The 14,722-nt window shown below is 44.2% G+C and overlaps 1 protein-coding gene across 3 annotated transcripts in view; it reads right to left on the minus strand.

The window, feature by feature from the left end:
- The window catches only part of ATP5F1AW (ATP synthase F1 subunit alpha W chromosome), a 68,463-nt gene that overhangs the window by 43,514 nt on the left and 10,227 nt on the right, over positions 1-14,722 (minus strand). For 2 of the 3 annotated variants that reach the window (XM_040655212.2, XM_429118.8), the window contains 3 exons: positions 12,814-12,958; positions 1,409-1,559; positions 537-742 (listed from right to left, as the gene is read on the minus strand). In XM_040655212.2, the coding sequence (XP_040511146.1) occupies positions 661-742; positions 1,409-1,559; positions 12,814-12,958 (378 nt within the window). In that variant the 3' untranslated portion in view covers positions 537-660. Of the gene's footprint in view, positions 1-536; positions 743-1,408; positions 1,560-12,813; positions 12,959-14,722 lie in introns of those variants that run through there. The other variant, XM_015300413.4, reaches the window with a different exon arrangement.

Consider the following 14,722-nt stretch of genomic DNA (forward strand, 5'->3'; position numbering starts at 1 on the left):
TAACCTCCCCCCAAACCAGCCACAGTTGCAGTTTATTTTGACAAAACTGGAGTGAACCACAGAGGAAGGCATTTAAATCTCTAAATGTACTGTCCTGAGATACAAGGATAATCATTTCCTAATGCCATTCACCAGTAGCATGACTTACCATTTCTAAGAAATACCCCAGCATAGTACTAGACTGCTAGAGGAGACTACTTTGAGGCCTATTTAGCTACCACCCATGCCAAGAGAGCATAAACAGCTTCCACAGTTGTATGCCTTCTTCTCACATCAGTTATCTAGTGAAAAAGATAAAAGCTTTCAAGAACAACCTTCAGTTGTCACGATAGAAACTACAACTGCAGTCAGCCACAAAATCCTACTGCTAGCTTTTATATGGGGAGTTTGATCCACCCAACACTTAAATGCCCCCCAATTTTTCAGTCCCTTCAGCAAGCATGCATCCATAAAAGTTTAACTCTCTAGTCACGCAGACATGTATTGTTAAAGTAGCTAGCCAGAAAGGCAGTAAGTTATAATAGAATATCCAAGCCTTTTTACATGGCAACTTTTATTCTCAGCGAGATATGTACATTTAAGTCACACATACTTTTAGGTCTTAGATGGAACTGGAGCATGTAACCACAAGAACAGCCTGGTCTGTTTGAACAGACGAGCTTATGCCTCGAAAGTAGACAGGAAGTTTGTGACTATTTCCTTCAACTTAGCTTCTGTCTGGTCAGAGATCTTCCCTTCAGTCCTGTCAAAAGAGAGTCTAGTTAAACTTCTAACACAGGAATAAGTGCACTGTCAATTCCTAAGGAGAAAAAAAAAAAAACACTAAAAAACCAACCTACACAACAATTTTACTAACATAACATCCCTTCTCCTCAAGAAGAGTTCGCTCTGTTGAAGAACTAAGCTTTGTCAACAAATACTCTCAAAACAGTCTTGCTGAACTAGGTACGGCTATCTTCTATATAGCTATGCCCCAGAGAGAGAATATGATAAGACTCAAGACAAAGCAAGCTAGAATAAGCACATGGCAGGATGATGAATATACTCAAATCCCAACTGTCATCTCAGTAAAACAAGGCAGTAGGCAGCACTTAATCTACGTTATTAAAGCTATCAAAAATATGAGATCTGACTACACGAAGCATTTTCAATATCAGCTTACAGGATAGGCATGCAAGTAGGTTCATTTTTTAGCACCAGCTGGGTTTCTGAAGTGAATGCTGCAGACAAGATGCTGAGCTCTGGATAACAGTGGAAGGACAGCAGGCAGGCTGATTTAACCTCCAGTTAGAGGCAGCATAAGGCATGATGTTCTAGGATACATTAACTTAATGGTTCAGCAATCATTATCTGTGCTCCAGCTCTCAGGTCAGTACCCTTGGGATGAAGTAAAATAACAATGTCATACCTGATTGTGGAGAGGAGGGCCTCATGCTGGCTTAGTACATGAGCTAGGAAAGCACTCTCAAATTTAGTGATTTTGCTGGGCTCCAGCTTGTCTAAGTGACCTCTTACACCAGCGTAGATGACTGCAACCTGTTCCTCAATAGCCATGGGAACTGCATGAAAGAAAATATTCATACTATCAGCACCTCTTCTACTGTGGGAATACAAGAAAAACTGTTCAGAGCAGCAGCTGTGGAGCAAGATAAACAGCATGAGAACCAAGGACACCACCAGAAGAAAGAATGGCCTGTGGCTCTGATTGGATAAACACCCACATGAATGGTTGAAGAGCGTTTGTAGAATGCTCTGTTGACATGCAAAGGTGGATGGGAAAGTTGTAAGGGCAGATGGGAAAGCTAGAAAAAGGAAACTTGTGAATGTATATAAGTGATGTGATAACTTGTAATAAACGATTTGGGTCGTTCACATCTGAGTCCATGCATCAGACACTGCAAATGGCGCCCACTGCATGGGGCAAATCAAGCCGAGGCTGAGCAAGCCTGGTCCGGCAGCACCGCCTGACTGAACTACAGAGATATTGTTTCGCACGCGCCCGCACCATTCTGCAGGACAGAAGGTGAGCAGTCGGGAACTATGGGGAGTTCACTAATGAAGGAGAAACAAGTAAATCTTGAAGTATTATGGATAGTTTTAAAGTTTCAGAATCAGCCTGTATCTACTTCAGCATTAGTTACTTTTCTTAAATGGATAAGCAAAAATGTCCCTGAATTACTGAAAACTGGGTTCGCTCTAGATGGAGAGCTTTGGGACGAAATCGGCACAAAACTCCGGGAGGCTTCTATTACTAAAGACAGAACGGCTGCTAAACTTTTACCTGTTTGGCGCCAAATAATGGAAGGGCTTAAGCAAATTCGACAAAGAAGAATTTCTTCTGACTATTCCCCATTGCCCTCCCTCCTACCCCCGCCGCTGCCCCTAAATCCGGGAAGCAGCCCCTGCCCGGATTCAATCCACTCCTCCCCCCGGCACCCCGCGCCGAGGAGAAGAGAAATCGCGACCCACCCCCACGCTGCCGCCCTCCGCTCCCCCCCCCCCCGACGCTGGCCGCGCTGCTCCCGCCCACGTCGCCTGCTGCTGCGTCTTTGAAGCCTGCATGTAACTTGGTTAAAGACAAGGACGGACTGGAACCAGAGGAACTTTTTTGAGCCTGTAGATCCGGAAGACGAACCGAACATTTTCCCTCCTGGTGATAATTTGAAGGGTTTGGGAAAGAAAAATTTTTCTACAGCGTACTACGGTGCATTACAGCAGTGCAGAAAAGAAGCAATATTATGGGGTGATGCTGATATGTTGCAAGCCTTTCCTGTGTTGTATCATCCAAATCAACGCCCCCAGGGGTAATCCCTGCCCTATGAGGCAGTAAAGGAAGTCAGTGAGAGCTTATGGAATTCAGTCTGCCTTTACATATAATCTTTTGGTTGCAATTGGTGACAGTTATGCTATGACCCCTCACGATTGGAGAATTCTGTTATGAACGATGCTGTCTCCCATGCAATACACCGTGTTTATGACTGAATACCGAGAACAGGCTACCATCCAGGCTATGATTAATTTGAATAACTCAAATCATATTGGCATGGAGGAACTCATGGGCGAGGGGGTCCGGGCAACAACTCAGGCCCAGGCACAGATGGATAGGCAGTGCCTTGAACAAGTTAACACTTCGGTGTTGCGTGCTATCTGTCAGATACCTGATACTAATTTGTCTAATGCCTCATTTACATCAATTAAGCAGGAGGCTGCCGAGCCCTATATTAAATTTCTTGACCATTTACAAAATACGCTAGAGAGACAAGTAGAAAATGAAGCTGGCTGGGATGCTTTGCTTACGCAATTAGCAATAGAAAATGCAAATGCGGACTGTCAAAAGGTTTTACATTCCGTAAAGAATGCAGATCCATCCATTACTGACATGATTAAAGCCTGTTGAGATGTAGGCACGGAAAGTTATAAAATGGCCTTGCTAGCAGACACGCTGGCAGCCCGACTCAATGCAGGGACAGCTCAAAGAATGAAGTGTTACAACTGTGAGGAAACCGGACATGTAGAAAGGGACTGTAAAAAACCTAAGCAAGCAAATAAAAATGCTTGTGCTATTCCAGCTCGACCCTGTCATTGGTGCAGGAGGGGGCTACACTGGGTGAGAGAATGCCGATCTAAACTGCCTGTTGCTGCACAACCCTGTGATCTGCCAGGAAACGGGAAGAAGAGCACGATATGGTGCACTATGACAACAAATATGGTCCCAATGCCTGGCCAGCTCACTCAGACCAGCCACCATCGGCAGCGTGGGCATGTATTTGGCCGCTGCCCAGTCAGTGTCACTGACTGATAGCACTGTAACTCTCATTCCAACAGGCATGACAGGCCCCCTTCGGGACGGGCATAGCGCCCTCTTATTAGGACGTTCTTCTGTTACACAGATGGGATTACATGGATGGGACTTTTTGTTTTACCAGGAGTTATAGATGTTGACCACACTGGGGAGATTAAGATAATGGCATGGACATCCTAACCCCCCTGCTTTATTCCCAAAGGCCAAAAAATAGCACAATTAATCCCTTTTCATTCTATGGCTGAACCTGCCATTGGGGACTGAACTGGTGGATTTGGGAGCATGGACAAACCTGCTGTGCTATGGACTACACATGTCAAAAAAACTTGTATGACTACAAGTGTCAAAAGACAAACCATTATTACCATGCTTAGTAAACGGCCGACAGTTATTAGGCCTAGTGGATACCAGAGCTGATGTTACCATCATTAACTCAAGTGAATGGCCCTCTGAATGGCCACTAAAAGACCCTAATTCTGCTATTGTAGGAGTTGGGGGTTTGCAGCAGCGCAAAGATAGTGCCCAAATTTTATCTTTTGAAGGGCCTGATAGTCGCATTGCTCACGCTGCTCCTTACATCTTGCCAGTTCCCTGTACTTTGTGGGGTCGTGATCTTTTAAGTCAATGGGGCCTGATTTTGCAGACAAATTTTCAATAAGGGCCATTGATCAGCAGCAACCTATACCCCTAGCTTGGAAAACAGAACAACCTATTTGGGTAGATCAGTGGCCCTTAACAGAGGAAAAGTTGCTGCATTTACATGAGCTAGTTCGAGAACAGTTAGCTGCTGGTCACATAGTGCCTACTACCAGCCCTTGGAATACTTCAGTTGAAGAGCGAGAACAGGACCCTGCAGTTATAGAGATAAGGGCCTCACAGCAAGAAAAGGGAAAGTAGCTTCACAAAGTAGAAATAAGAAGCAAACAGAGATAATTTAGGTAGAGAGTGTTAGAAAACAAGGGATTTCAAGCACTTTCAGACACTAGGTCTGGAATAACAAGGAGGATGAAGGCCATAAAGATAAGGACTGGAGAGCAGCTCGAAAACATTTGGCAGGGAGGTGATTAGATGTCTACAGGGCAAGCTGAAACTGGTTCGGGGGATGCCCCCCCCTTTGGGGTGAGAAGTTTGCAGCGAGGAAGACTACGAGCCTTCACAAGGAAGACTATGAGCCTTCATCATCACGACCTACTACACACATGCAAAGGGGGGAGGGACTGCATGCTAATGGGCTCTCGGGAAAGTAATGAATATGTATCCAAATTCCTGTCAACTATTGATTATGTATTAGTTCGACCTATATCTATAGCATGATTTCTCCTGACAGTGTGCAAGTTAGGTAGAGTAACCCCCCTTGCACCAGGGTGTACGCGTGTCACCAATAAACACATGCTTGCTCTATATCCTTACTGGCTATAGGGTCTGATTTCCGCACGTCAATTTGGCACCCCAGATGGGACTCACTCTGTTCGGCTGCAGGACTGGCTGAGAGAGGGGACACCTTTGGCGCGCCCCAAGATTTCTTGGAAGGACTCCCTTCCTCACCCGATCACTGCGGGGACGGACAAGGACCATCCATAGGCGGACCAGGTATGTGTATGGGAAAGGGGGAACCCGTAAGGCGTGAGGAGACGTCCTACGCAGGGTATGAAGGAGCGTGCCTGCTCCCCCCCCGAGGTACATGAGCTCACGGGTTAGGTTGCCAGCTGGGGTAGGAAGACTCCTTGGGGAGTTCCTACGAAGGGGACCTGTAAGCCGTACGCGAGGAAAGAGCAACAACTCTCCCTTAGGTGACTGGTAACAGCGGGGATTTTGTCAAATGATAACGTGGATTCTCCTGGAGATAGTAGTGGGAGTTATAGGTTGTATTATTGTCATCACCATCTGCTGAGTGTTCGGTACCGTGTATCTAATCATTGCAGGTCAAGCTGACTTTCGGAAAAATCTTAAAGCTTGCAACTGATCGACTAATGTACTAGTGTTATTAAGATTCCAACTAAAGGACATCGTCAGCACTGTGTATAAACCATGGTTTTTGTTCTAAATATCAGAGTGTGAGTGTGAGTGTGATGCGTTCCATTCAGGGAATGAGTGTCAGCCCGTTTATGTAGTACTGTGTTCCGATTGCGGGGAAGTATGTAAAGGAAGGTGGACAGGCTTCGAGATCTGTTTCCAAGTGTTTATAACTGAACAATATCACTATATGGTGTTAAGGGCTGTTTGTGAAAACTTTGAGGAAATTAGGAATCAATAAGAATTGTGTAAACATCATGGGAGGCTCCCAGGGGAAGGAAATTCCCAAACAAACCCCTTTGGGATGCGCATTGGCACATTGGTGGGATATTGCAGGGGAACCTGGAGGCACCCTGAGCAAGAAAACTTTAATCAAGTATTGCAATCAATGGTGGTTAGTATATAAGTTAGAAGATGATGAGATCTGGCATCGGAATGGGACCCTAAACTATAATACCTTCTTACAGTTACAGTTATTCTGTTATTCTTAAGGAGGGAAAGTAAATGAAATAACATGAACAGTTTTTGTAATTGAGTGATCTAATCACGAGACTAAGTACTGGGTGTTTGTGGAAACTGAAGAACTGTATTGTTTGCTTTCTGTTTATTGTTTGGGTTCTGAAGGGAATGGGACAAACGGTTTTGATGGTATAAATAAGTGTAATTGCTAATGGTAAACAGAAGCATGGGGGTATGTGGAAGTTTAACTGAGGGTATGAACAGTGGACAAAGGAAAAAGGGTTAAAGAGAAAGTGAGTTTATCTGCACTGGCATGAGACAACCCCCCCCCTCCCCCCGCATGGTTCCCCTGCGAGCAGAACTCTCAGAGAGAGAGTGCTGGAGTCAGAGACTGCTGTTGTAAACAGCGCTACTTGCAAAGGGGGGGAGGTGGAGAGGATGGGGCACTGGAAGTGAGAATAGCCTTCATGTGCAGAGATCTAGGAAACCCAAAATTCCAGTGTTAGCACTGGAAACCTCTGGAGAGGAGAAGGTGAAACTGAAATGTAATGTTAGTACTTTATGCAATGATGAGAGTTTGGAAAGTGAAAAGTTTGAAAAGGACGCAGGCTGAGGAAGGCAAAGATGAGCAAGGTGTAACAGGAATGTAGAACCAAAGAGAGGTGAGCAATATGAAGAAAAAAACTGATTGAGGAACAGAGAGAGAAAGGAAATTGGGAATAACAACAGCTGTTACGGTGCTAGAGTAGAGCCACAGGACCCAGAGGTCTCTTAAGAAAGACATGGGGGGGGGCATGGAAATGCCCATGGAGGGTTCCACCACTGCTGGTCTGCAAGCAGTGTGCAAACTGCAGGGAAATGAGACATGGGTGGAGAAATCCAACCATCTCTTATTGCAAAACTGAATGAAGGGAACCTGGGAAATTTACCCTAGCAAATCCACAGGTTAAATTGCAGCTAGGAGAGCAGGATAAAGAGGTTTATTTTCTGGTAGGCATGGGTGCCTCTTACCACCCGTAGATGATTTTGCAACAGCAGTAGGAGCTACTGCCCAACAAGAAAAAGCTTACCTTTTGGGATCAACTAAATATGGGCTGAGAAAATAAGTAGAAATACATAAATTCTTGTACATGCCACGTTGTCCAAAACCGTTACTCTGGCAAGACTTATTAAAACAAATGGATAAATTGATGCAGAGATTAAATTCAATAAAATTGGAGCTAAGGGTCAAACAATATTAACTGATTGAAAATTGTAAGTCTGGCTTTAACACAAACTGGGAAAAACAATGGTGTACCCCCAGAAGTTACAGAAATCTTAAATAAAGTATGCTTAGGAGTGTGGGTACCAGGGATGCCTGGTAGAGCCAAAATGCAGCCCCAAGTTAAAAGCAAGAGCTAGGGCTAGCCCAGTCAGGGTAAAGCAGTGCCCTTTGAGGATATGCAACTGTAGAAGGATAAAAGAAAAAAATAGATAACTTTTGGATTTTGGATTACTAATTGAATGTGAATCCAAATACAGTACTCCAATCTTGCTGATGAAAAATAGGATAGCAAGTGCAATAGTTTAGTACAGGATTTGAGGGCAAGTAATAGAATTGTTGAATGTATACACTCCGTGGTGGCAAATCCATACACTTTAGTAACTAAGTTAGGGAATGAGTAGGTGGAGTTTACCTTCTGGATTTGAAGGATGCCTTTTCTGCCTAGTTTGGCCACAGGAAGCCTAAGGTTATTTGCCATTGAATAGGAAACCCCAATATGGGGACAAAAAGACTCAGTTAACCTGCACAGTGTTACCAAGGGTTGTGAGAACAGTCCAGTGATTTCTGAGAACTGGTCAACTCGTGAGCCTGAGATTTGGGTTCCTCCATCCCACAATGGAACTTTACCGAAACAGAGGACTGTGTGCAATGGACTGTGAGTGTGCTGAATTTCTTTGTTTAAATGATTATCAAGTTTCTCAACAGAAGACACAAATAACTCACCGGCAAGTGACCTATCTGGGATAGGAGATTACAGCTGGACTTGGAACCTTAAGGACTGCCAGGAAAGAAGCCATCTGCCAAACCCCTGAGCCACAAAGTGCCAAGGAACTCCGTACATTCTCAGGAATGACAGGAGGGTGCCAACTGTGGATACACAGCTATGGACTGTTGGTAAAGCCCCTTTATGAGGTGGGTAAGAGATGGCCAGAGTGGTTGAGGGCGGTGGCTGCACCAGTGCTCAATATTCAAGAAGCCTGTAAATCTACGCTAGGCCAAAGAATAACAGTTTTAATATCTGATACAGCGTCTACTGTATTGGAGGTAAAAGGGGGCCATTGGCTCTCACCCCCAAAGGTTCCTGAAATAGCAGGCCATCCTGGTAGAGCAGGATGATGCAGAAATAACTGTAACTAATATTGTCAACCCAGCATCTTTCCTTAACGGAACTCCTGGAGAACCAGTATTTCATGACTGCTTTGAAACAACTGCGCCTATGGACTGTGGCCAGTCGGATCTGAAAGATGAATCCTTAGAAGATGCAGAAGACACCTGGTTTACTGATGGAAGTTTTGTGAGACAAGGAAACCGTAAGGCAGGATATGCAGTAACTGCTACTGACAAGGTAATCGAAGCACAACCATTACCTGTGGGGACTTTCTCTCAGAAGGCTGAAATAACTGCCTCGACAAGAGCCTGAAATATATGGACAGATGCTAATTATGTATTTGGGATGCTACACGCTCATAGCACCATCTGAAAAGAGCAAGGAATGCTCACACACAACGAAAAAACAGCATAATGTAAATCTACCAAAGAACGTGGCTATTATACATTGTAAAGAACATCAGAAAGGTAACACTGTACAGGGAACTGGAGATAAGATGGTGGATCAGGTGGCTAAATAGGTAGTTGAAGAGGGCTTTAATTCCAGACCGTAAACTTAACATTTCTGAACCTGAGTCAAAACCTGTAAAATATTTTAAAGAGGATAGCAATCTAATTAATGATTTAGAAGGAAAAGAGCAGGCTGACAGATGGACATGTTGTTTTGCCCTTTGGTATTTTATAGAAATTGGTTGTAAGGGAGGATAAGAAAATGTATTGGGCAAACGGACATTACAAAGTACGATCCTAGTACCAGGAAAGGGGTTCAAGTGGGCCTATTGGGAAAGAGAACCTTCCAGGGCAACAGTGACAAATTGATTTCTTGAAACTCACAAGAAAAGGGGGGTATCGCTGTATGTTGGTCCTAACTGATACCTTTTTGGGATGGCTAGAGGTATTTCTCTGTAGGACTAATAAGGCTTGGGAAGTAACGAAAATGCTGTTACATGCTGTTAATTCCAAGGTTCAGGGCTCCTGTAGCAATCTCATCAGATCGAGGCCCACATTCTTGCCAAGGTGGTCCAACAAATAAGCACATTATTGGGAATTGATTGGCAATTGCACACACCTTATAGACCGCAGTCATGCGGACAGGTGGAAAAAATGAATCACCTGATCAAATTACAGATAGTAAGACTTGGCCAAGAGGCTGGGATTCACTGGCTGCCAGTACTGCCTTTGGCACTTCTGGGAATTCAGACTAAACCCCGAACCAAGGAAGGATTAAGCCCACCTGAGATTCTTTATGGGCGACCTTATACTGTACAAAAGGAAATCTCTATACAGGTGGGGGATAAGGTGTTGAGCAAATATATGGTCAGCTTGGCAAAGCAATTAAAGAAAATTGAACAAGCAGTATTCGGTGCCAGGGCACAACGCCTAGATGGTCCAGTGCATGATGTATTGCCAGGCGACTATGTTTATGTTAAACCTCTCTCTCAGATTCGCCTCTGGAACCAAAGTGGGAAGGACCCTACCAAATTCTCCTGACCACCCATACCACTGCCAAGGTAGAGGGACTTACACTGTGGATACGTCATACCCGCCTGAGGAAAGCACCAGGACCACAGCGGACAGCAGAAGAGAGCGGACCACTGAAAATCAGGATCCAAAAGCATGTATAAGATTTTGATAATAGTCAGTATGATTGGAGCAGTAGCCACAGCTTGGCAAGAGAATAGCTACTTAAAAATAACTGAGAAAATTGGCCAGGCTCTCAACAAATCTTGTTGGATATGCACTGCCTTCCCTAGAGGGGAGGGAAAGGTGCCTGTTTATGGGATAGTGGCACTAAATTGGACCATTCCAGATTGGGTAGAGCACGGGAAGTGTAAGTTTGGGATAGAAGACAAGTCACAAAAGGGACCTAAGTTTGATTTACTAGTTATTAACTTTACTAGATCTATCTTTGTAGACAGAAAAACTGATGGTAAAGGTGGGGTGGGGGTTGGATGACGGAACTTGACAGGCATAGGGTGTAGTTGGGAATATGGAAATTCTGGGGCAGTATCAGGGATCAGTGAAGCTGGAAGGTGGAACCAAGGTGAGGGGTGTGATCCTAGAATCGATAAGGAGTCACACTGGGTCTCAGGGTACAAGTGGGCCTATTGGGAAAGAGAACTTTCCAGGGCAACAATGGCAAATTGATTTCTCGAAACTCCCAAGAAAAGGGGGGTATCGCTGTATATTGGTACTAACTGATACCCTTTACAGTGGCCGGAGGCCTTCCCTTGTAGAACTAATAAGGCACGTGGGATAACTGAAGTATTGTTACAGGAGATTATTCCAAGATGTTGAGGAACTACTTGATCTGTCAAGGAAAGTGCACCGTCAAAAGTTAAACTCATAAAGAAAGGATGAGTCAGTTACTAATTTGCTTTATCTCAGTATACATGGGGTGGTGTCTGTGGCAAGTTGATACTGTGTGCTGTTACATTTTGTATTTTGGTTGCAATAGTACTATGTTTTGTGGTGGTGTGGATGGTAATGTTGTACCTCTATTTGTTTAAAAGTATGATTGTTACTTTTCTCTCTTCAATTTGGATCAACCTTATATTTCCAGATTTAACAGTGGCCGCTATTAAGGAAAGTGATAACACTCTCATTAGTGGGCATGAGTATCATAATGGAAGTAATATAATGAGCAGGTGTCGTTTGGGTAAAGGTTTCTGGTGGTTATGAAGAGATGGGAGAGCTCAAAAGTCAGTACAGATAAATTGGAAAGGACCTTGTATAGGAGGGTACTTAGCACCTCCTACGAGTATCCATCCAGAAGAACTCCCACCAGGGATAGTGAGAACTACATGGAGCCAGCATCAAAATACAAGAAGGGCTCGAAGCGTAAATAACCCATTGGTGAGATACAATACAGGATATCATAGCTTCGTAAGGGCTCTTATCCCAATCTTAGGAATAGCACGGCTGGAAAGAGCTATAGTAAATATCTCTGACACTTTAGAAATAACTGAGAATACAACTGCAGACGCCCTATGGGCAGCCCAAGAGGAATTATCCTCTCTATCTAAAATCATATTACAAAACGGAATCGTGCTGGATTTGTTAACTGCAAAGGTGGAGAGTGGGGCCTATTTTGGGATGCATTAAAAGAGTCAAATAATCTAGCAGGTAGAGGTCCTGCTAGATTAAAGAAAAGGGAACTGAAGAGTAAGAAAGGGTTCAGTAAGAAAGGCTCCACAGAAACTAAGGGTAAAGGAGAGTTAGAGATAGTTTATAGAAGCAAATATGTGGAGGCTGCTAGAAGAATGGGATAGTAACAAGCTGGGATTAGGACAATGTGGGGGGTGGAAGAGATAAACATGAAGGTTTGAGAACAGCTCGAGGACACCCGGCGAGGAGGTGATAAGATGTCCACAGAGCAAGTTGGAACTGGTTCGGGGGCTACCCCTCCCGCTGGGTCAGAAGTTTACAGTGAGGAAGACTACGAGCTTTCGTGAGGAAGACGATGGGCCTTCATCCCACGACCACCAGGAGGAGACCCCCACTGCTCATGACGCATGCGCGATGGGGAGGGACCGTATGCTAAGGGGTTCTCAGAAATGTAATGAATATGTATACAGATTCCGGGAAAACCACTGATTATGTATTAGTTCTGCCTCTATCTGTACCAAGCTTTTGTCCTACGGTGTGCAAGTTAGGAGGAGCTATCCCCCTTGTACCCGGCGTCTGCGCAGCGTTGATTAAGCATACCTGATTTTATAACTACTTTGTGGTTATAGAGTTTGATTCCGCACGTCAGCATGAGAACCAAGGATACCACCAGAAGAAGAAAGAACGGCTCGCAGCTCTGATTGGATAAACACCCACATGAATGGTTGAAGAGTGTTTGTAGAATGCTCTGTTGACATGCAAAGGTGGATGGGAAAGTTGTAGGGGCGGATGGGAAAGCTAGAAAAAGAAAACTTGTGAAGGTATATAAGTGATGTGAGAATTTGCAATAAATGATTTGGATCGTTCACATCTGAGTCCGTGCATCAGATGCTGCATTCTATCAGCATACATCCGCATTACAGAGTCCTCCTCTGAAATCAACTGCACGCATGCAACACAACTCAAGCCTGTGTTTACAATATACAAAGAACATCTTATTGCTGCCACAAAAGACCAACACAAGAAACTAATGCAGACACAACACATCCAAGACACTCACCATACTGTCCTTGTTTCAGGAGCTCTGTCAGACGCACACCACGATTTAGCAGTTGTTGTGTGGCAGCATCCAAATCAGACCCAAACTGAGCAAAGGCAGCTACTTCACGGTACTGAGCCAACTCCAGCTTCATGGTACCTGCCACCTACAAGATACAGATCACAATGAGTTTCACCAGTTTTTAAATCAATCTAGTTGTCAGTAGGTTATCTTACCAACTTGTGACAGTTGTCACAAGTCAGCTGAACAGACTAATATTTGTATTTCTAAAAATCCTCCCATGCTGTTTGGCCTTTTAACATTTAATGCCTCTCTGCATGTGTCACAATTGATATTGTACCTTTCTAACTTTCTATCTCAGCACTCACTTTGTCTTGCTTACGGGGCAACTGATACTGGCCCTGGTTAGTTCTCTGCTTCAACTGTGGGACTTGTCACAGGGATTCGAGTAACTACAGGACTAGTCATGAGGGTCATGGCACCTGCAGGGCTCATCGCAGCAGTTGGAGCAACCTGCAGGGCTGTACCTCTGGGCATAGTACATCTCCCTTGGGAGAATTTTTTTTTCCTTTTTCCTTCCATCACAGTACTTGGAACAGCCACAGGATCCATAGCAGGAATGACTGCAGGGCTCATTGTGAGGGTTGGAGGGTCCAAGAGTGTTGTCATCAGATCCATAAGCGTTCTCTTCCCCTTGAGGATGCTGAATAGTATTGAACAGTGCTTGGTAGGCAGAGGCCAGGGAACCAGCACACTGCAGTGATTTGTGCATCTTTAGGATTGCCAGGGTGACAGCAGACCTTTTCCAAATATTCTACTAGTTTTTCAGGATTCTGCAGTTGTTCAGAGGTGAAGTTCCAAACCACTGGGGGTGCCCACCACTCTAGGCATCTGCCCATACCATCCCACATCCCCTGCCGCTCAGAACTACCCCACCTTCGGACAGATCTCTGGGTGATATGCTTAAATAATTGTTTAATCTTAAACATAACCTGAAACACACTCATGACCCATAGCAATATGAGCACACTGGTTTGAGCATCCCATGGATATTCAAAATTCTCAAGAGCTATTGTAACTAGCTCTTGAGCTCTAGGTAAAGAAGGAAAAGTGAAAGAGAGGATGAGAGACTGCTGGAAAGCATCCTCCCCTATCTCTTCCATAGCCGTGCTCCCTGAGGAGACAAAGCAAAGAGTATAATTACTAATACTATCAACTATATGGTTTCAATAGCCCAAATATGACTGCAATGCCGAATACACACAAAACAATTTTCTCAGCTACTAATTTTATCATAACAGAAAACAAGGCCACACAGCACAGCAAAATAAAACCTTAATCCAACCCCCATAGATGACAAATAATGCAGTGGGGAAAATAAGCAGCAAGCAAGGTGCTACATAATATAATGCCATGAGAAGACTCTCAAAGAGATCCCTAAATAGGGAAAAAAAAAAAAAAAAAAGAAAAACCCAACGTCAACATCATGGCTAGCAATCTTCAAACTACAACAACACCCTGTGTTAAGACGGTCTGGTCAGATCTGCTGTTATCTCAACCCTTCAAGGTCCACATGTTGGGCACCAAAATTACTGTTGTGGTTTAACCCAGCAGGTGGCTAAGCACCACACAGTTGTTTGCTCACTCCCCCCTTCCCAGCAGGATAGGGGACAGAATCAGAAAAAACAGAGTAGAACTCATGGGTTGAGATAGAACTACTTACTAAAATAGAGGAAAGGAAAAGGATAATAGTGATGACTATATATATACACATACATTCATATATATATTCAAGAAATGTATATAACAATTAATGCACAAACAATTGTTCCCCATCCCCCCAACTGATGTTCAGCTAGCTCCCCGAGCAGCTGAAGAGACAGAGATGCACTCCCACTCCCTTCAAAAT

The sequence above is a fragment of the Gallus gallus genome, chromosome W (genome assembly GCF_016699485.2).
Source record: "Gallus gallus isolate bGalGal1 chromosome W, bGalGal1.mat.broiler.GRCg7b, whole genome shotgun sequence".
NCBI classification, from domain to species: Eukaryota; Metazoa; Chordata; class Aves; order Galliformes; family Phasianidae; genus Gallus; species Gallus gallus.